Genomic DNA, 21,582 nt, shown 5'->3' with positions numbered 1-21,582 from the left:
GGCTCTTCCCAGGCGTCGTGTGTAATCAGACTCTCTTTAGCTCCATTTCTTCCTTTCTTTTACAATTTATCCCGCGCCTTTTTTTTTTTTTTTTCTGTTCTGGATTAGGCAGCAATCAATCCTTCTCTCTGTGTCTGTTGAGAAACAGGTGATCCTTGTTAACAGCCATCAGTTTCTGGATGCAGTTTCTTCTCCTGCGTTTGAAGGATGATGATACCAGGCAAGACTGAATCAGCATAACTTTTACTTTGCAAGAGGAAAAACTTTTTTCCCTATTTGAAGGCATTAAAAACACATAGCACTTAAACGCAGAAGAAGTTGGTTTTAAAGCTGAACTTCTCCACTTTCCTGGGATTTGTGTGTGTCAGTTTCAAAGGCTGCGTCTTTTTTTTTTTTTTTTCTTTTCTCCTCCCTTATCTCCCAAAAGGAAACTGTTGCTAGTTGGAATAGACTTTTTAAATGTTTGGGATTCAAGATACTTTAGGAAGAGGACCAATTCTGAAAGATAAATCTCTAGGTTCTGAAATGGATTCCGTCAGGTCCTGGGTCAGAAACGTTGGGGTTGTGGATGCAAACGTAGCAGCACAAAGGTAACCGAGCCTATTTCTCCCCCACTTTCCCCCCGCCTTTTTTTTTTTTAAGCAAGCCTTTTCTTTACTCCCTGGTGTTGTTTGCATTAGATATTAAATTTATTTTCTCCCTTTCTGACCCCCTCCCAGTCTCTTCTAGTCAGTGAAAATTCAAGGTAGTACAGCTAGAGCTGGGGAGAAGCGCTCCGAAAACGCAGAGCATCAAGAGTCCTAAAATCTAGTGCGGGGATCAGATGACAGATCGGATCATTCTTTCTTTTTCTGCACAAGGGAGGTGTGTGTTGGGGGGGTGGATTGGTCGTACCTAGCGATACAGGCTACTCCTTCCTGCTTTATGGCTCAGGCAGCCGCATAGGAGTGGGCAAAGTTAGAATTAACTTAAATGTAGAGCTTTTCCCCCGCCCCCCCCTCCCCCGGCCCATCTTGTTTTACTTAATTCAAGTGGCTCCGCAGCTACCGTAGGCATTGGCGAAATCTTAACCCCTGGATTCAAGCTGCTAGCTGACTGAAACAGGCAAGCAGCGAGCAAAGCGTGGTTCCGGTAAGAAGGGGAGTTCGCAGCAAGGGCAGAGGTGCCGGCGGTTTGGCGATGCCGCGGCGGCAGCGCGGAGCCCCGCGGACGCACGCACTGCGCGGAGCCCGGAGCCTGCGGGCTTCCTGCGTAGCCCACCCTCAAACCGCACGCTTGCTTGCGTGTAGCACCTGCCTGCGTGGACGAAAGGTCTCTGCTGACCTGAAATGCTAGTAAACACGCCGAGCTGGGGGCTTGTCTGTTTGTTTTTTGCTTGTTTGGGCGGGTTAGCTCCCCCCCTTCTATTTTCTCTTCCCAGCCAAGTCGGTACAGGACCGTTATTCCAATCTCTTTCCCTTAGGGGTAATACGATGAAAACCCTTTTAGGTAAAATATTTTTTTCCCTCCTCACTCTCTGGATACCTTTTTTAAAAAAAAGTTTAAAAAAATAATAGCGTCGGGGAAGGGGAAGGCCAAATTTGTCCCGGGAATAAGTTGGGTTTCATTTAATATAGAGTCAAGGTGAAGGGCATGTAACAGCAGATGGGACTTCAAAAGAAACAGGGACGTTATAGAAGTAACTCATCCATGTATTCATCCATGCCCCCACCCACGGTCAGATCCGTGAGCAAGGTTTTCCAAGAGCTATGGGAGGAGTTATCAGAGTTTTATGAATGTCGATAGACGGTTTAATAACTACGATGGAGGGTGGGGGGGGAGAGGTTTATTCCTGTGGAAAGCGAAAGTAAAAGGAAACGGCTCCTCAGAAGCCTTTAATTCGCGGGAGCGGTGGAGATGCAGTCGCACTGTGCTGGGTGGCGGCACCGCCGGGTTTTTTTTCAGAGATCCGTAACAAACCAAGAAATCTGAGTTCTTACATGCAGAATAAGAGGAAGCCCCAAAGTAGGTGCAGTTGTGGCGGATGCGGCGAGTTCACACTGTACATGTTTGGCAATGGAAAACACAGGCAAACATCTGTAGTTCTCCGAAAGAGTCAAATTCTTTGGCCAGTGCAGTGGAGCTATTCCGGGGACTGAAAACCGAAGCTGTTCTGAATCCTAACTTGTCTGGCAGGTAGAATTAATCTGTCTATTAAGTAATATGGAGGTGCTCATGTGCACCTATTTTCTCTGCAGTAGGTAGAAATCAGCATTAGGGAGGGAAGCTGCAACTAGTTTCACTAAGAAATGTAGCTGCAGTTAGGGGTGTTGTGGGTACGCAAAAGCGTTTGAATCTTTCTGAGCCGGGAAATGTGTGGGAAACGTTACTGCATTTTCTGCAGAGACAAGATTTGGGCAAGGGCTAATTAACCCGAGTCTAAATTCTTTCAATTTAAATTGGAAATTGAAGATGCAGGCATTGGTTCAAATAGGTCAGTGACTAAAGGCTACATTGAGGAAAGTGCTCGAAACTAGTTGTCTTTTACCTAAGATGTAAGTGCCCTCAAGTTGACAGTCCGCTTGTAGGAAATGTTTTAAGGTCGCTTGTCTTCTCCTACAGGAAAAGTGAACGATGCTGGCATGTACAGATAGCACTTCCAGACTCTCTGTTACATCTACTTCCCACCCTGAGCGTTGCATTCAAGAAATGAGTGTGACAGGCGAGAAGAAAATAGGTAGAGGAGGAAGTAAAACACTTACTGCATTTAGCAATAACCCATCTAACGTTCGGGGTCTGGAAATTATCTTGTTCTCCGAGCTTAACTTTAAAGATGTCGGGGCCAAGCCGAAACGAGCGTTACAATGACAGCTCCAAACTTCGGCGTCGCCCCTTCCCCCGCCCCGGCTCCGCGTTCGCCCGCAGCCGCCGCAGCCCTCCCGGCCGTCCCGCTCCACCAGCGGAGCCGCCGTGCGCGCCCGCGGCGCTGGGGAAGCCCGGGGTCGGAGTCGGTGATGACAAGCGACTGTTTGTAACCTCGTGTGGCACTCGCACAAGGTGGACGATTCCCGGCTTTTCTCTGAGTATGTTCTGCCTTTTCTGTTGTTTTGCTGATGCTGCTGTACAACCTGGTAACGTCTTTGTCTCTCCCCCCCCACCCCATCCCGTATGTTTCCTCCACAGCGGAGTAGCTTTGTCCAGAGCTCACTTTGAAAAGCAGCCACCCTCCAACTTGAGGAAATCCAATTTCTTTCACTTTGTTCTGGCTCTCTACGACAGACAGGGGCAGCCCGTGGAAATAGAGAGGACAGCTTTTGTGGACTTTGTAGAAAATGATAAAGTAAGGCTTGTTATCTTTCTTCTTTCTCCTTTCCTCTCCAAATTTGATCTTTTCTTCTCCCCCGTTGAGCTGCTAACTTTTAATACCTGTTGTCCTTGACAAAATACACCCAGCTCTTGGTCAAGGGTTCAAGTGTTTCGGTAGAGCTGTTGTCCTCTGTGTGCTGCTGTAGTTAAAAAAGGCTTGCAAGGCTCTGCTGTGTCGGGAATACAATGGGAATTTCATACACCCGCTAAAAATAGAATAAAAAATTTAATGGGGGACAAATGCACTTTTTTTGTGTGTAGGGGGGACACCTACCAGATCTACCAAGTTTTAGTACCCAAACAGAAGTGGAATCTGACCTGTAATATGTCATATTATCTGTTGAGCTTGATTATATGTATTTCTTAAGACTCCAAAATCAATGGTAGCACTTGAAAAGCATTTGCTTTTGGATTTTAAATCCATGTGTTGACTACTTCACATTGTTTTTACAATTATTTTCTTAGTCATGGACAAGATTTTTTTTTAATTATGAAGGTTGTTCATAAAAAATTATCTTCTAGGAAATTACACAAAAAAAACATGAAAGAAACATCCCAATAACAACCTTCAGGAAATAAATATCAATAATGACTCAAAATAACACTATTGCAAAGTAATGAATAGATTAAAAACAAAAGCCACTGAACTTTCACGCTATCAAGCTGCTTTATATTAACTGACTTGAAATGTACAAATTTGTCTCAGTGTATTGCCTTGAAAAAGTTGAGAGCATGATAGCAAATAAGAGAGGAAAAGAAGTTCTTGAACTCCTCCAGGAAAAGATGTCAGCAGTATTTTGTAGTTTGTCCTGGGTCATTTGGAAGGTTAATATATCCCAATCAGTGGATTCACCTCTCAGAATTTTAATGAACTTTGTTGTCACTTCCATCATGATTATCAGCTTTTGCATTTTGAATGTGCCAAGTGGAAGTTCTGGAAGAATTTTTTTTTAAATTCTGTCTTTCAGGAGCAAGGCAATGAAAAGACGAACAACGGCACGCATTACAAACTCCAACTCCTTTATAGCAACGGTGAGTCCCCTTGCCAGTCACCTTCTGTAGGTTGTACAATGAGGCAAGGTTTGTAGGTGCTGTCACCGTGATTTCTAAGACACACAGAAATTCCCTTGCATGATGCCCCTTCAGTGTAGGGATGGTCTCTGAAGTTTACCTGGTGTGGGTGGGCTTGGGAAACACACTAGAGGAAACAAAACTAAATGGTCTTCCTGAGGATGTTTAATAAGGCGCTAGATGAAACTAAATATTCTGATGTTTAGGGAAAGATGCATGTAACAGCATCATTTATTACTCTTCTCTCTCGCTCTAGGTGTCAGGACTGAACAGGATCTGTATGTTAGACTCATCGATTCAGTCACTAAGCAGGTGAGCATAGCTAATACGTGCCATGCTGTCCTGTCCTGCCTCATCCTTCCTTTTTTGTTAGCATTGCCCCACATGTTTTTTGTTCTCTGGTTCATTTTTGTCTCCTGTTCATCTTTTTTGATTTTTGAGAGCAACTGAAAAGTAATGCTCTTAAGTCTCTTATTTTTCCTTTATGGATTGTTGGGTTTTATGCACTTTTTATCAATATTTATGTTTAAGCTGCTTTCCCTGCTCAAAAGGGCTTTGGGGGAAGGTATTTATTTGCGAGCGGTGGTGAGCAATGGTAAAAAGCCTTCACCTCAGATCTGAATATTATGACAAATAAGTAACTCCTGACACTACTGGCTTACCCCTTTTCTTAATTTTTGTAGCCCATAACTTATGAAGGACAGAACAAGAATCCCGAAATGTGCAGAGTTTTGCTTACCCATGAAGTCATGTGCAGGTAAGACGACTTTATTAACATCATATCATCTGTTAACTTTGTTTCCATAGATGCCAAAGTGGCCTTTCTGATGAAGCTATAGGTAGTGAGTTTGATTTTTTGTTTGTTTATTTTGTTGTTGAGTCAGAGAGATTCTTTGTGTAGGAAGACTTTCTTTTTACATGCGGATAACATTTTATTTGGGTTCAATACAGATATTTGAGGGGGTTTTGGTTGGTGTGTTTTGTTTTGTTTTTTTTTACTGCAAGAGATTTGGCAACCCCAGGTCCACAGTCTGAGCTGTGCTGGTTTTGTTTACACTAGGCCTTTATATGTGTTGTTTAAATCGAGACTTTTCATATGCTTATTTCTTAGAAACTCCAGTTCACCTTTTGAGAATGAGCAGTTTAACTTAGATTTTTACTTGGAAACTAAAAGGCATTCTTCATGTAATTTTCTCTGGTGAAATATTTTAATTTTCTTAATTAAATGATCATCATTAATGTTCTGTACTTTTGCTTAGTTCTACCCCAACCAAAAAAGAAATCCCAACCAAAACACAAATCCTTCTGTTCTATACCGTGTAAGCAGTATTTAGGGGGCTTCCACCTTTTAATTAAAAAAGCCACTATTTTTAGCATGTAAAGTTATAAATTAGAGGGTAAAATGAGTTGAGGATGTTTTTAATAACATTTGTATAAGTCTGAAGTTACATGTACCTTATGTATGTATATCGTGCTTCCATGGTAACTTATTACTTTTCCTGTTCTTGTGTAATTAAATTTTTTTCAATACATATAACTGCAAACAGTCAATGTTCTTATATTAAAATGTGTTAATTTGTGCATAGAATGTTCTTTCATAAAACAAAAGGCAAAACCAATCTTGACCTTTATTAGACGCAGTTTGTGATTTATTGTATTAGAGGGAGGGGGTTGAGCTGTTGGACTGAACGTTGCTGCTTTTAATGTTGCAGTTTGCTACTTGATTTTTTTTTTTTTTTGAAGTAGCCTTTTAAGTTAATATAGTAGTAAGAGCAGCTTATTTGGACAGACATCTTGTCAAGGGCAAGTCTCAGTTTCAGTACTTAACAATTATATCAACTATTCCATTACTTTAAAAATATAATAAGTAGTAAATGTATCGTGTATATCTGTTGTGCTTTGCTCTTGTTAATTAAGAAAATGAGCATTGTTACTTGGACCAACATTCACATCCGTATGCACAAAGACAGCGTATATCGTGTGTGAGATGCACACAGTGTGCTTCACGAGGACCTGTAGGTGTAGTAGCAAAGATCAAAGGTATACGTGTTACTTTCTGGCACATCTAAAACTTGTGCATGTATCTAAATATACATGCTATGCACATTGTTGGAAGTCTTCACTATAGGTGAACATTAGAGAAGAAAAATCTTTGAATCACTATGCAGTTGGGTCCTGGTTTGTGACAACAAGATAACAGCATGCTGTATCTTTCTCCACTCTTCCTGTATAGAGTGCAGTTCTATTTTTAGAAGTTAAAATATTTCAGCAAACGCCAGCACCTTCCCATCCAAAGCTACTTTAAAATAAAATTAATTTGGCTTTTTCCCTGCTTCCTGTCCATGTCTTTATCGTATCAAACCCTCTGTTCAGCTTTTATATACCTGGTCTATCAAATGAGCATTGTTACTCGGACCAACATTCACATACGTATGCACTGATGCCTATAAACATATTCTGTGCTTGATTTAAGGTAGTGTTCTACAATGTAAAGCATTATTCTGATTATACTGAACTCTCCTGCTTGATAGATTAGTCAAGGAAGAATTACAACTCGGGGACATCCTTTCCATGTAAAACACAGATTAGTGAACAAAATCAAAAGCGCTCTGTAACCTAATCAAGACATTTGATTTTAAATGTCGTGTTTTCCTAAAGTATCTCTGAACAGGATGCTGCGTATTCCGAAGAGGCATTACATGTATTGCTTTGAATAATGCCAAGGGAATGGATCCAAGTCTAGTTAAACTTGACATTTTATTTTATTTCTTTTAAGTACAATAATAAAATCTTCCTCATTGTGTGCTGCTTAAGTGGCAGCATCAATTTTTAAAGCCCCTAGTTTAGCTTGCATTAGTAACAGTATATAAAAATTTAATGCACTGTACCCACTCTGCTGTCCAAATTGATGCCTACTGTTTTTAAAAAGAAGGGTCTGCCTGTCTTTCTGCTCCTCTTCTTCCAGTCCTCGCTAGTTGAAGGTAGGCTCTTTTTTTTGGTAATTTTTTGTATGTAATCACACACGCAGACATTCTTGCTGTATGGAGACGTGCATCTGAAACTCTGCATCTTCCCCTCCGACAGTGACAGATGCATGCTTAGCAGGAAAGTTGTCTAAATATTGATATGGCTACAACAATCTGTCATACCAATTGAAATCTAAACTCTCAACTCTCAATAATTAGTGCTTTCAGTGAGAGGCTCTTCTTACTTATTTGCAGATCTGGAATTTTTCATTTGGGTTATTACAGCCTAATGGGAACTGTTCCTGTTAGGTGGGTCTTTCTCCCCAATGGTTGGCAATCAAGGTAAACAGTCTCCTCTCCTGGAATAACTTTTTTCTCTTCTTCCTTTCTTCCAATTATCGACTAAGAGGAAACTAGTTGTTATGCTGCTGCCAGCAACCCCCTATGCCCTCAATGCTCAGAGGGTTAAAAGGTATTATAATTTGAACAGAAGTAGTCTCAGGGCCTACAGCTGGCTAATAACAGAGTTGTATTGAGTGCAAGCAAGCCCCACAGCTGTGACTTTCGCCACAAGGCTCAGACTAGACAGGAGCTCTAATCAGCTGGGCCAGGCGGCCACTGGGGCCTGTGTCTTTATCGGCCAGATGGTGTGAATTTAGACACTTTTGTTATGCAATTGCAGGGAGGAGTTGGGGAGAAGAAAACAAAACAAAGGCCACCATGCTGTGAGCTTATTTGAGTTTGAAATTAGAGACAGATTTTTTTTGGGGGGGGGGCGGTGAGGGGAGAGAAGTTGAGGGCTGAATTTTAAAACCATTTTAGTCAAGTGTGAGGAGGGAAAGGATGCAAGTTTGCCTTTGACACGAGCCTTCTGGAGTATTCAGTTTGTAGATCTGGTGGTGTCTGTGGTAGCTTTTTGGTTTCTATGTTTTAGGTTTTTTTCAGGACTGTTCATAATGTAAACCATTATTTTTCCCATGTAGATCTAGTTAGAGGGGAAAGTATAATAAGAAAAAGTGTAGAAAATTGAAGTCTTAGGCCTTGATACTCTTGTTTTTAAGTAAATGAGCATCTCTAAAGATATGTTCCTAGCAGAACGTTGTAGCAGAAGTGTAAATATGGGTGAAGTCATGCCAATAATTTGCTTTAAGAGAATATTGTAGGCTTGATCCTGGACCACCAGAGTTTGGGATTTTTGCCATTGACTTAAATTGAAACAAGTCAATTCTGTTACAGACAGCACTTGTAAAACAAACCCAGTAGAAATGTTAGTGCTTGGGTACTGTGACGAAATACTCGGAAACAGAGATTGATAGATTTGAGAGGAACTTTTGGTAAAATGCTGGGCTGAACCATCCTCAGTCTTTAAGAGCACTTTGATTTACGTGTGAACTAGTTATTCACTGGAAGTGAGCGACTGTTTTCCCGAATCAAGAATTTTTTCATACATGTTTGGGCTCAAACAGTATTATGGTCAAAGGGAAAAAACTGGTTACCTGAGTGTGATAAGAATGTAGATATTTGTAAAGTATTTGGAGAACTTTAGTTGTAAGCCACAGTTTTAGAAGGAAAATTTTTAAGTATTACAAATGTAAAGTTCCTGTGATGACTGTGCAAACTGAAATAAAACAAGATGCGCTTGTTTCGGAACCCAGCCGTGTTGTACTACAGTCTCGCATAATTCTTTCTAAAACACTTACTCTGCCAAGAAATGGCAGCCTCTCTGGGAAGAGTGTATGAGCTGCTGAGATGTGGTGGTACTGCTAGTTCCTAGTGTGTTCGGCTTGAACGTTACTGTGGTGCAGTGCAATCAGAAATATTTTTAATGACCATCTGCATAAGTTGCACGACTACAGGATATCTCATTTAGTATTAGCGCGAAGAGAGGAAATGACTGCTGTTTCAGCTAGCTGTGAAAATAAAAAAGTGAACCAACAACAAACCCCTACAAAACTATTTTAAAAATTGAGTTGCTTTTGTTGTTTTATTATAGTGGTATGTAAACTAGTAAGGCATTTATTCCCGGTGTTATTTCCAATGGACGTGTCAGAAGTACATGCCCAATTTATATTCTTTTGAGTGAGGGTTTTCTGCTTTTTGTTTGGTTTTTTTTTTTCTTTAGAAAATACCTCACATCTTGACTTTTAGTATAAAAATATGCAATTCTTTATAAACAGTCATTAGGCAGTGAAATACATAAAAGATGCACTTAAAGTTGAGAGAAGGGAGGGAGTGAGGATATTCTTAGCTAGTGTGAATTACCATAGCTTCACTGAAGTCGATGGAGCTATGACAATTTACAGCAGCTAGAGGGTCTGCCCCAGGGATTTTTAAATATTTAGTGTATCCTTTTATTTTAAAAGGACTAGCATCGATGAATAAGTGCAGGTTTGAGGCAAAGGGAATGTAGAAATGTTGAAACAGTTAGAGCTGCTATTCAAATAGATCTGCTAGTTGTATCTCATCTTGCTGGGCAATTTCAGCTTGCAAACGGGAAGGTCCTGGCATGCCCTGTGACTCTAGGAGAAAATGCACGCATTTGAAATTTTTCATATCTGAAAGAGGTTTTTTGTTTAAATGCTTGTGTTAGGTATTTATAATTGAATATTAGGTATTTAAAGAAAAAAAGCTACTCTCTCATATTTTGTACTGGCTTCAGTGAATTCAAGCATTTTATTTAATTTTTTTTTTTAATTCCTCTGCTTGGAATTGCTCCCCAGTTGGAAAACTGTGGGATTCAGACTGACTTGAGAATTTTGCAAATGTATTATACTACTGTACAAAAAAAATGAACAATTTCTTGAATCCACGTGTGTAAATTTAAACAACCTCAGCAGAATGTGAAAAACAATTTGGAAAAGTATTTGTGTAACTTAGGGCAGAATCTGATCTGGTGAATTCTGAGGCATAAGGGACTTCTGATACAGTCTACTTAAAGTTTTGGATGCCTCCATCCTCCCCCTCCCATGTCAGCTTTGGTTGGAGCAAACTATCTGAGCATAAAGACAGCTTAAATCTTCTAACAGACTTCGATGTTGCTACAAATTTTTAAAATTGAGAATTTCAGAGCAAGGACCGTTTTTCAAGTCTATTAAACTTTTGGTACTCAGCTGGTGTATATGCAAGGGGCATCACCCGTGTCAATGAGTGTATCGGTGGAAATCAAATAATGACTTGTCTCTTGATTTTTTTTCTTTTTTTTTTTTTTTGTTATTATTAAAAATGGGAGAAGGAAATGCAGTAGTTCTGTTCTTCTTTCCTGAAGAAAGTTTCATTCACTGGGCTTGAAGAACATCAAATAGTTCCTAAGTGTAGGTTATATTCTTCCGTACCTTTTCCTGATATATCTGTGTATATATGTACACATCCATGCACGCGTGCACACTCGTAGATATACACACACGGTCATCTTTGTGTATGTGTGCGTGCACACATGCACAGACGTGGACATGACACGGATATTGTTCTGCAATACGAACCTTACTGCGAGCTCGTGAGGGCAACTGCGTCATCTTGCCTTGTTCTCACCAAGTCAGATAAATATATTTTATGTTGTGAGCCCATCAGAGAGACTTCTGATTTCTCTACCATCATGTTGGTGGCCACACAATATAAAATGTGTATAAATATGTGCTTAATCTTAAGTGCTTCTAATCACTGAAACAATTGCAAAGGGATTTACAGATGAAATGCCAACCTGAAAAAATACCTCTTCAGATCCTTAGTGGCAAATAAGTATGTTCAGTGTCTGTTTTTCCCTTTGGTGCTCCTATACTGTTGAAGTTTTCTCTGGGTGCATGAAACTTAGGGGTTACTAGATATTTAATAATCAACAAATCAGTTATTAGAATATAACAAATCAGTAGGTTGCTTATAGTCAGTTCTAACACCTTCTTTTGATGGACTTTTAACCATACATAACACATGATACTCGGGCCTGTAATGTCATTATGACATCAGGTAATAATTTATTAAGCCTTTATAAATAGCACCTTAGTCTAAAGGGTGACAATATTGCTGTTCATTTTTGGCTGGGAATTTTAAAAAAGACTATGGGGAGCCAAGTGCCAAACTCCAGCTTGAATCAACCAGGATTTGGGCACCCAGTTCCTTTAGTTCTTCTCCCTTCTGGAAAGCCTAGCCAGAATTTCTTCAGTCATTCTTCTAGGCATATAACGAGCCCTGAAGGTTTGCAGACAAGACTTTTAGCTGGTTGCTTTGCTATCAAATGTCCCAGTAATTCTTTAATTTTGGTTTTATTTCTCTCTCTAGTCGGTGCTGTGAGAAGAAAAGTTGCGGCAACAGAAATGAGACGCCATCTGACCCCGTGATCATTGACAGGTAGGAAACAGATCCTCATTTTCCCAGAAAAGCAACCCCAAATTGTTTGTGCTTTGAGGCGGCTGAAGGTCTGTCTTGATGGTTATCTGTCAGTGTCTGCTATTTGGGAATGTCTGTGCTTCACGATGCTTTACAAAAATGCCAGCCTAAGAGCTGGTTAGCTTTAGTCCATCTGGGCTTACCTTGACAAAATTGTTGATGTTTATTTTTTAAATTAAGTTCTCTGTGTAACGTTTTCATTGTGGCCAAATATTCCACGTATATATCTGGAATATTTTCTGTTCACCAGGGATATGATCCAACTGGATTACTGAGGCAGATAAAGCTTTGAGCAACCTGGCAGCTTCAGTAATATTATTTAACTAAATAACACAATTTTTGTAGAAATATGGGGAGGAAAGAAGGGGTAAAGCAGAAGTGCAGCATATTAGGCAGGATTAAAACTGACAGTTTGGGGATTGAGAGCAATTTTATGTAGAACAGCAGCTTCATATATTACTGAGCTCCAGATCCAGGTCTAGGTTCTGCTTGCAGGTTTCTAGGTAAATAACAGAAATAGGGGAGAACAGCAGGTTGCTAAATTTTGAACTGGCACATGAAAAATTGTATTTGTGGAGGCTTAGAGAAGTAGCCTGTGGAACTCACTGACTCAAAATGTTGTTTGAGATCTGGAATTCAGCAAAATTCAAAAAGGAAAAATAAGAATAGACAGAGCTGTTTCAAAAAGAACACAACCAAGATCTCCAGGAGAACAGTAAATAAGGAAAAGTCAGGAAGAAACCTTTTCCCCCAGGTTATTCTATAGTAACTGTTTAAAGAGTTTCTTTTCCCTGAAGAAGCTGGTACAAGGGGCCAGTGGAGAGCTAATGCTGAAGTGGATTGATTGTGGGTTCAGTTTTTATGTCTGTATGTGTCTGGCATGTTCTATCTACATTCTAATAAGCATTATTTGTCATGGTGTTTCTTGTGAATTTCTTTTGGCGTTCAGAATGGTCAAGCTGGTTTGAATAAAGATCCACAATTATTTCCTTTATTTTTTAATCACAGGTTTAATCTAAATAACTTTGAAACCTTGATGTACTTGTACTTACAAGCTGTGGTTGGGGCCAAAGTTGGAAATTCCAGCAAACTGGGCTGTTTGTGTGGGTGTGGGGGGCAGCTTCCTGACTAGAAGCAGAAGTCCTAGATGTGCCATCTTGACCTTCTCTATGAAATTTCTAGCTTATTTTTGGCTGTGTTTGTGTTTGGTATGAATCTGCATTTGGGAACTTTCCAATTTGAAGTCTGAATTTTCTGAAACTTGTCTTACTGCTGGAGAAGCAGCATGATGTAAGGCAGTGTATTGGCCTGTGAGTTAAGACCAGGGGGTAGTTCCTACCACTAACTGAATTTGTTGTCTTGAGCAAGGTGCCCATTCTCATGCAAAATGACGATTCTGATACTTTCTTTGGGGATTTGAGATCTTTTGATGTAAAATGCAATGGAAGTGAAACTATTAGAAAGAACAGGGTTATTCTTTTTAACAACTGTGTGTAAAATGTGCATCACAAGTCATCTGTGTGGTCAAGGAGTCCTAACCTTTCCTAACTTACTCTAAGCCTAGAACTTTTATTTGTAACTCCCCTACTAACAGCAATAGGCATTCTGCCTGTAGGCATTGCTTTTGCATGGAAGCATCCTCTAGGTTCAGTCTGGCAGTTTCTTGTTGAGTGTCAGTTCTTTCCTTTCATCTCTGTGTGCGTGTCTCAAAATTGCAAGGGAAATCTGGAGTTCAGTAAGGGTAATAATAAGGTGGATGAGAAAAATAAGAGGTACAACCTGATAAAGCTGTTTCACTTGGTTCTAAAGGCACTCACTAGGTCAGATTTAGGCCACAGAGGAAAGTAAATGATTACAAATCTGCACTGCTGTCTGGAGGTGGCATGGTTTAATGAACAGTGTGGTGAATAGAAGCTAAACTCAAAGCTAAATATTTTTCTTGTTCTACTGCTAATCAGTAGTGCAGCATCTAGCAAATGACTCCCTCTTCTGTACAGTTATTTCTATTCTACCACTTTACCCAGTTAAACAAGGTTTGAGGAGTGAGGGATAATCCTGTGTACTACATCTTAATTAACACATGTAATGCAAATATAATAACAAAGTTATGCTGTACATGTCTGTGCACAGAGGAATTCATTGTCTAGTCTGTCATCCTCAGACATTTCCACAGCAGTAAGTACAACTACTTAGGAGTTTAACTAAACAGTCCGCTCTCCCAAGCTACGTTCAATGGGGCTAATCTTTGTCTTTCAAACAAGCAGAAAACTCTGCTGGAGAGTCACGTGTGTTCTGAATTAGCTTGGGAATCTGGGCAGCAGTGTTCTTATTTATTTAGGGGGTCTTTATATGGCTTCTTTAGAAGAAAACATCTATGCTTAAGAACTTGGTAGCAGGTGGAATATAATTTCTGAAATGCAGCTTGTAACTCTGCAGTCACGCAGGCCAACAAGTATGGTAAGATTTTCAGTTCAGTGTTGGCTTTATGGTGGGTTTTTTCTTAGTTTAAAATGAACTACAGGTTTTCTTTAAAAATAATAATTAAATTGAAGGTGGTTTTTCATTGTTTGAAATGAAAGGTAAATGTAAAAATTTCTGATGTAACAATGCAGCTGTTACATTCTAGCATGTCTCTAGAGAAGTGGGAAAAAATATAAAATGGAGAGAGAAGGGATTACAAAAATAAATTTGTGTTACGCAGAGCCATGTCTAAACAGCGCGTGCAAAGTGAAATGTGACTAGAGCTTTCCAGTTAGAACGGAAGGAAAACGGAGTCCAGAGAAGTACTTGGTTGTCTGAAGGTGCTAGGCTCTCCCTTGGAGCCTGGGTTAATTAATATGCATTGCTCCTGCTGCAAGAGCATGTGAGAAAATTGTGGCTGGCACTCAGGAGGTGCCATCTGCATTGTAATTCCAGCTGTGTGTGGGGACCTGCATGGTTAAAACACGGTTTGATTGTACAGCATAGAAAAGACCAATGTCTCCAAAGCTCTGGTAGGTGACTGTCGTAAGGTGTGAGAGCAGAGATGGAACCCGGTTTTAGGCTGAGCTGTGTATAGCTTTGGTCTAACAATTTCTGTGTTTGATTTGCAACTTCCACAAAGGCACTGCCCTCCTCAAACATAAAGGATTGGGGAGGGGACCACGTTACTAATCTCTGAGCTGCTTTGCTGTACAAGCAGCCATGCGTGGCAGGCAGGTTCCCCTCAACAGCAAAGGAGCTGCAAGGTAGAGGGGTTTAGAGCCCAAGATGAAGCAAGCTCTGTATGGTACTCAGAGGTATACTCCTATCATGAGTGGGCACAGGTTAAATTAACTACTTTGAGTACCTCTAAGGGTGGTGAGGAAGCAAGGGGAGGCATTGCTGCTGGGTAGAGATACGCACCGATGTCTGTGCTACTGCAACTTTATTTTTCTTTCTTGCCTGAGCTAAGTGGCTGCATCTGGTATACTTGTCTGCTGTGATTGCACACTTCTGACCACGCTATAGATGCATATAAACCTCACGAGACCAATGAAACCTTCAAATCGTTTGAGGTTAAACCTGCCACCCAATGTTGCACTGAACTAAACGTGCACTAAATTTAGCTGAGTTTCAGGGACTACGTTATAAGTTGCTGCAAATCAACATGACTCCATCAGCAGTACAGTATTTTCCCCTTTATTTGTTTCTCTCCCTGCTTCCTTGCTTTTATGCTTCCAGAGACTGATGCTTAGACTATCGTGTTGGTTTACCTGTTTATTGCTGTACGGAGGCACAATTTATTGGTGTTTGCCTGATCATGGAAACTTGTATTCCTGTTTAAAAAGGAAGAAATAGTTCAGTGGGAAAAAAATGTCAGCCATGTTGTTGTTGTTGGGTTTTTTCTTCTCCTTGAATGAATTCCAAAAGTTCTTATGCTGAATAAAACATTTCTGCTGTGACCTTTGCTTTGGGGACTAGATTTAGATCCTGAGGATCTTGCAGTTATTTTTCCGTTCACTCTTGGAAACTAGCACTTTTCTTTATGAAAGGGAGCTTCCTCACTGAAATTTTCTGTGTACCCTCTCCCACCGACAAATATCTGTAGGGTACGTTAGAGTATTTAGGTTCCTGCAACGTTTTCAGTCAGAATTCCAGTGTAACTCGGATCAGAATCTGACTTCAAAATGCTGCCTCTGTTTTAACAGCTATGATACAGCTCAAATCCTGCAATGCTGCTATTGCAGGCATCAAAAAGCAGGAACAGACATAACTCCACTGGAACACAGGACTGAAAGGACCACCTGAACGCATATGGGAGATTACATGGTAGATGTTCAGTCCAGAAGCATTTGCAAAATACTCCAAGTTTTTTAGACAACATAAGCCACAGTCACTTCTCAAAATGTTAGAGCAAGCTTTAACTTTCCATACAAGATCAAAATTCATCAGAGCTAAATTGGTTCTAGCGTGTTCCCATGGTGGATCACAGCACTGGTGGATTCCCAGTGATCTTAATTTCTGTTTATCCTGTCTTCCTGCTTAGTTTTTGAAGCTAGCACCTGTGGAATTGGTAGGTTTATGAGACTTCAGAAATGTAAATGTTTTTGTTTCTTTTTCTTCTGGCTGAAGTGGTGGTTCTTAAGGTTCCTTGTAGTTCCTGGCAATTAGAGTGTGAACTTTGCGTACTATCATTTCCTTCTTGTTGAAATTGTGGATAGGTTGGAGTGACTTTCAGATAGAAGGGTGGAAGTTTGTTCTGTTGAAGATTATACTTCCCAAATGAAAGCTGTATTTTTGTCATGCCTATATTATAATTACTTAGTTTGCTACTTTTCCCACTCCGGTTATGTGAATAAAAAGTAACTTAGTCCTACGATTAAGAGGTCATGGATACTGCAAATGAATTTAATTCCTCGTTTTACTGCAGATTTTCTCTCTCATTTTAGGCGAGTTGTACAGTTTTGGATATAAATTCCCCATTCATCAAGTGGGAATGATTTTTTTTTTTTTTAAATTCTTTGTGTTTCTTGAAGATTTAAGCTATTTAGAGCAGGTTATTTTACGTGCTTGTTACTCTTAATGCTTTACCTAGTTTACTAAATCTGTGATCTAATTGAAGCCTCCAGGGTACTGGGGAGAAATGGGTGACTTTTGGTAGAACAGTTTATTTGCCTTTTTTTTTTTCTTCTACTAAGAGATAAATAGTCAAAATAAATTTCTCTGTAATTCAAATGAAACATCTTAATTCAACTGAACAATGCGATGCAACTGGGATGGGACAGACTTTTGTTACTACAGAGGAAATTACTTGGAACAATACTGCAAAATGGGAGCATAAGCTCTGTGCTGTGTGTAGCTGGCTGTCTTTATGCTTTTACTGTGTGGAGGCTCTTGAGTCCTCTGCTGTCTTAGAGCTGATAGAATGAGGCCATTTAGATCAGATGCTTTAAGAACCTGAGATCCTGGGTTCAATTCTTCCTGCTGTTAACCTAAACTCATCCTAATTGTCCTGTAAAGAATATAATGTGTTTTGCTACTACCTTTTATGTATGTATTTATTGCAGTTGTTACTGGGGCGGTGGCTATAGTGATGAATGGGATTTGAGCGAACTGCTGGGTTGTGTGGAAAATTACCTCGGGTCGAGACGTGCACTAACCAGTGGGTGGAGGCATGGGGCCAGATCTGCAGCTGGGTCAGCACTGCTGCAAGGACTTGCACCAGCTGAGCGCTTGGCACAGTGGGTTCAGTAGGTGGTGAACGATAATATTGGTCAGCTGACACACACTGTAAACATTTAGGTTTTTATTATTTTTAAAGAAAAACTCCAAAGCATGAACGCAGCTGGCACACTTGTTAGCATCTCTATAAAGAAGCAGAAGAGACTGGATTACATTCTTGTGCCATAGGGGTCCATCCCTTCAAGGCAGAAATGGGGCGGCACGGATAGAGATTTTCTTCCCTGCTGATACTCATGCCCTACCTGCTGTATAGAAAAACACAGGACTGAACTCTCCCAGGCTGGCTGGCGCGTTTCACAAGCACTAAAACTTCACTTTAGGAAAGACAGCTGTTGCCAGGCTTAAACTTCTAACTATGCCCCTATAGCGTCCATGCTGTGTGTTGAAGTGCTCTGTGTGAGATGTCCACAGTAATAGGACTGGGTTTTCTGTCTTCTTGTGTTCCCCCCACAATTCCCTCTCCCTAAAAAAGGCAAAAGGGCATATAACTATACTTTCATTTTGAAGGATCCCGCTTGAAATAAGCGCAGACTTCTGGCTATCCTGTTGTTTTTGGTTTTTTTTTTTTTTTTCCCTTCTTTTCTCTTAATCTCAGCCATCTCAAAAGGACTTTATCCCGTCCATCTCCCTTTCAGGCTGATCCCAAAAACCATTGGGTAACACAAGGATATTTCCTAATGCTTAGAGGCAGAATAGCATGAATGGAGAGGCTGGGATCAAATTCCCACTGAGTTGCCCTGTCACTTTAAACAAGGCACATAACTCCATGCCTCAGTTTTCCTCTTAACATGAAATGTTGGCGATTGCCTGACTGTGGAAAGTGGTGTCAGATCCTTGAATAGGAGTTTTTGTTTTTATTTGTCATGTTTCTACTGCAAGGTGGATTTCATCTACATGGCAGAGTTGGATTGTTCTTGTTCTGTGCTGTTCTCTGTACTCCTTGTAAGCCTGCCAAGGTAGAATAAATGTCTCAAATCTGTTGCTGCTGTGGAGTGAAAGTAGGAGCCACAAATAGGCGCAGCCCTCTTCAGCTCCCCGCATGCTCCAATCCCCCCTTCCAAGCCTCCAAAACCCACAATGATCTCTTTTCTTGTCCTAGGGAGTCAAAGTCCTTTGTTCACTGCTAAACCCTGCTCTCCTGCAAAGAGCTGCTGTTGTGCCATCTGTCTCTTTATGAATTTTTTAGTAGACTGGATGTTTGTGGGGAGTCAGTAACTCAAAGTGCACTATCGTAGCCATTTGACAAGTGGTTCTCTTAGTGCGTAATTTGTTTGTTTGGTTTTCCCCTCTTTTAGGCAAAAAGACTTCTTTACTAGTTTGCTGTCCAGAGCATCTTGAAATCTTTGATGCGTACAATCCCTTAAAGCTTGTAAATGGAGTAAACTAGAGACTAGCTTGTGTCACTTAATCTTTATTTTTTTCTAAATGTCGACAGACAACAGATTTTCCAGCAAGCTGGTGTATCAAAAGAAGCTTAAAGATCTCTTTGAGTGTGCTAGAAAAATGAAGATGGACTTGGGGTTAGGGAACTAGTTTGAACGGTAGAAGTGCTGGGTTCTGCTCCTTTCTCTCAGTTGCAGACTCCCTCTATTTTTCTAGCCATTCACATAGTCTCTGTTTGATGGTAAACTAAGCGTAGGTGTGTGCTTTTCTAGCTTTCACTGGTAACGCAAAGATACATATGCTGAAAATTGATGTGTGGAAATACTACAGTGATGTGGGAAACTGTTGCCATTAGTATGGAGGTTGTTTTGGAGTGATTTAAAAAGCTATCATATCATAGAATCACAGACTGGTTTGGGTTGGAAGGGACCTTAAAGATCATCTAGTTCCAACCCCCTGCCACGGGCAGGGGCGCCTTCCTCTAGACCAGGTTGCTCCCAGCCTCATCCTACTTGGCCTTAAACACTGCCAGGGAGGGGGCAGCCACAGCTTCTCTGGGCAACCTGGGCCAGGGTCTCACCACCCTCACAGCAAAGAATTTCTTCCTAATATCTAATCTAAATCTACCCTCTTCCAGTTTAAAACTGTTACCCCTTGTCCTGTCACTCCATGCCCTTGTAAAAAGTCCCTCTCCAGCTTTCCTGTAGCTCCTTCAGGGACTGGAAGGTGCTAGAAGGTCTCTCTGGAGCCTTCTCTTCTCCAGGCTGAACAGCCCCAACTCTCTCAGCCTGTCTCCAGAGCAGAGGGGCTCCAGCCCTCGGAGCATCTCCGTGGCTTCCTCTGGACTCGCTCCAACAGCTCTGTGTCCTTCTTATCTTCCCCCCATACTGTTAGTTGCTGCTGCCTGGACTGAAGGTGTTACTGCTTCTGAAACTAAGCAAAAAATAAATGAGTTTAAATCACTGATGATTTCGAGCGCAGATTTATTAGGAAGCTAACAGAACTGGAACCTTGTTTCCACTGGCTTTTTGTACATGTGTGCTCCTAGCCATGTGCTGTCATTGTGTGACTGTGCAGCCATTTTGTCCTAAGCGCCTCACCTGAGCCCTCTGAATGGTGTGCTTGCCTTTTTGGATATGTTAGAGGGAAAAGATGTAATGGTGGGAATGTTAACCAATATTGATTGCTTTAGTTCCACTAAGTCTGTAACTGGAATAGTTAGCACATGTTCTGGTTTCAGAACTGCAAGGAGAGCATGGTTAAGTCTGAGCAAGGACATATTATATAATTCAAAGAAATAAAATCTGACTATTGCTATTACTGCCTGGAAGCCTTAAGAAAATCAGTCCAAGAAAGACAAGACCCAAAGGATTTTAGCAATTCTGCATACATCAGATAAGCTTCCCTGATGCTTTAGTGCAGTTTGGACAGCAAGCATGGATGAATTCCCATCTTGTTAGATTAGTTGTGCTTTAGCTGAGACAAAAAGCACTAATGGTGCTGGCTGGCTGAATCCTGACTGAGCAATGCAAAGTTTTGAGCAAAGTTCAAACATAGAGTGGAAAAATCCTTGTCCCCTTTTAAACTGAAGCTTTGTCCCAGTAATACGGAGGATTTGATCCAGTTTGTGTTGTGTTCTCATGAACAGCGAGTGAGGAGGTTAAATGGCTGCACAGCCAGCTGATAACAGAGAGTCTCAGAAGGACAGATAGCAGCGTAAGGAGCCATTAGAATCAATGAATTCGGTAGTAGTGGAGAGGAGAATGAAATAAAAGTTTCCCATGAACTAAAGCACCTCTGGGAATAGAAGCTGAGGATAAATTCACTATGCAAACAGCACAAAAGAAATTCTGGGCATGTAGAGCAGTAGTGTGTGACATGGGATCTCTACAGCTCAACTTTTTGAAAATGGGTCTGCGTTTGCCTGGATCCATCTGCACTCACCATTGAAAACGCCAAGATTTCAGAGTATTTGCACCCTAATGAAAACATCCTCTGTGTATTTATGACCTAAAATACTCTCCCTTATCACTTTTGCACTCCTCTCTGCCTCTGTCTAGACCTGGTTTTATGGACTTGTCACTTCATCTGCCCTAACCTTTTTTGTTACTGCCTCTTGCTTTCCTTTTGAACCTTTTGTTTCTGTCCATCCCTTCCTTGTGTGTTTCTTTCACCATCTGTTTCTGGTGGGATCTCATATATTTTCTACCCTGTAAACATCCCAGAATTTCAACCTCTGAGTGCTTCACATCAGAAGAAGGTCTCCCAATTAATGTGTAGTGTTTCCTGCTTTCAGAGAGTGTATGAAATAACTTGTCCTGGTCAGAATGTCACCCAAAGTCCTTGTAAAATGAAGACAAGGTTGAGATTGAAAGTATATAACATATATCTGAAACTTGCTTAAGTCAGTTGGAGATGGGCTTATAATTTTAAAGATATTAAGAGCTTATGTGAATTGCCCAAGATCACATTGGAGACACAGTGAGGAGTGGAATCCAGGTCTTGCGTGTTCCAGGCTGGATCATGTAAGCATGTCCTGGAACAGCATTTCTTCTCTGCAGGTGTAATTCATATTCCTGTCTTTCTCTCTGATTTGGATCTCCAATGTACTGCTGTCATCCAGCTCATCTTTTTTTTTTTTTTCCTCTCCATCTCCTCTTCTCAGCTAATTTCCTTCACAAATAAATGCTTATTTCTCCATGGGCATTCCATTTATAACTCTTATGTTTGGTGG

The 21,582-nt window shown here is 40.7% G+C and overlaps 1 protein-coding gene across 1 annotated transcript in view; it reads left to right on the top strand.

Annotated features, from left to right (window-relative positions):
* The first annotated feature begins 459 nt into the window (after positions 1 to 459).
* EBF2 (EBF transcription factor 2) overlaps positions 460 to 21,582 on the top strand; it is a 134,747-nt gene continuing 113,624 nt past the window's right edge. The window contains exons 1-6 of the mRNA XM_068421621.1: positions 460 to 590; positions 3,163 to 3,319; positions 4,314 to 4,377; positions 4,673 to 4,728; positions 5,100 to 5,173; positions 11,655 to 11,723. Of these exons, the coding sequence (XP_068277722.1) occupies positions 460 to 590; positions 3,163 to 3,319; positions 4,314 to 4,377; positions 4,673 to 4,728; positions 5,100 to 5,173; positions 11,655 to 11,723 (551 nt within the window). The remainder of the gene's footprint in view (positions 591 to 3,162; positions 3,320 to 4,313; positions 4,378 to 4,672; positions 4,729 to 5,099; positions 5,174 to 11,654; positions 11,724 to 21,582) is intronic.

The sequence above is a fragment of the Nyctibius grandis genome, chromosome 33 (genome assembly GCF_013368605.1).
Source record: "Nyctibius grandis isolate bNycGra1 chromosome 33, bNycGra1.pri, whole genome shotgun sequence".
In the NCBI taxonomy this organism is placed as follows: Eukaryota; Metazoa; Chordata; class Aves; order Nyctibiiformes; family Nyctibiidae; genus Nyctibius; species Nyctibius grandis.
This window is presented reverse-complemented; position numbering and strand designations above follow the sequence as displayed.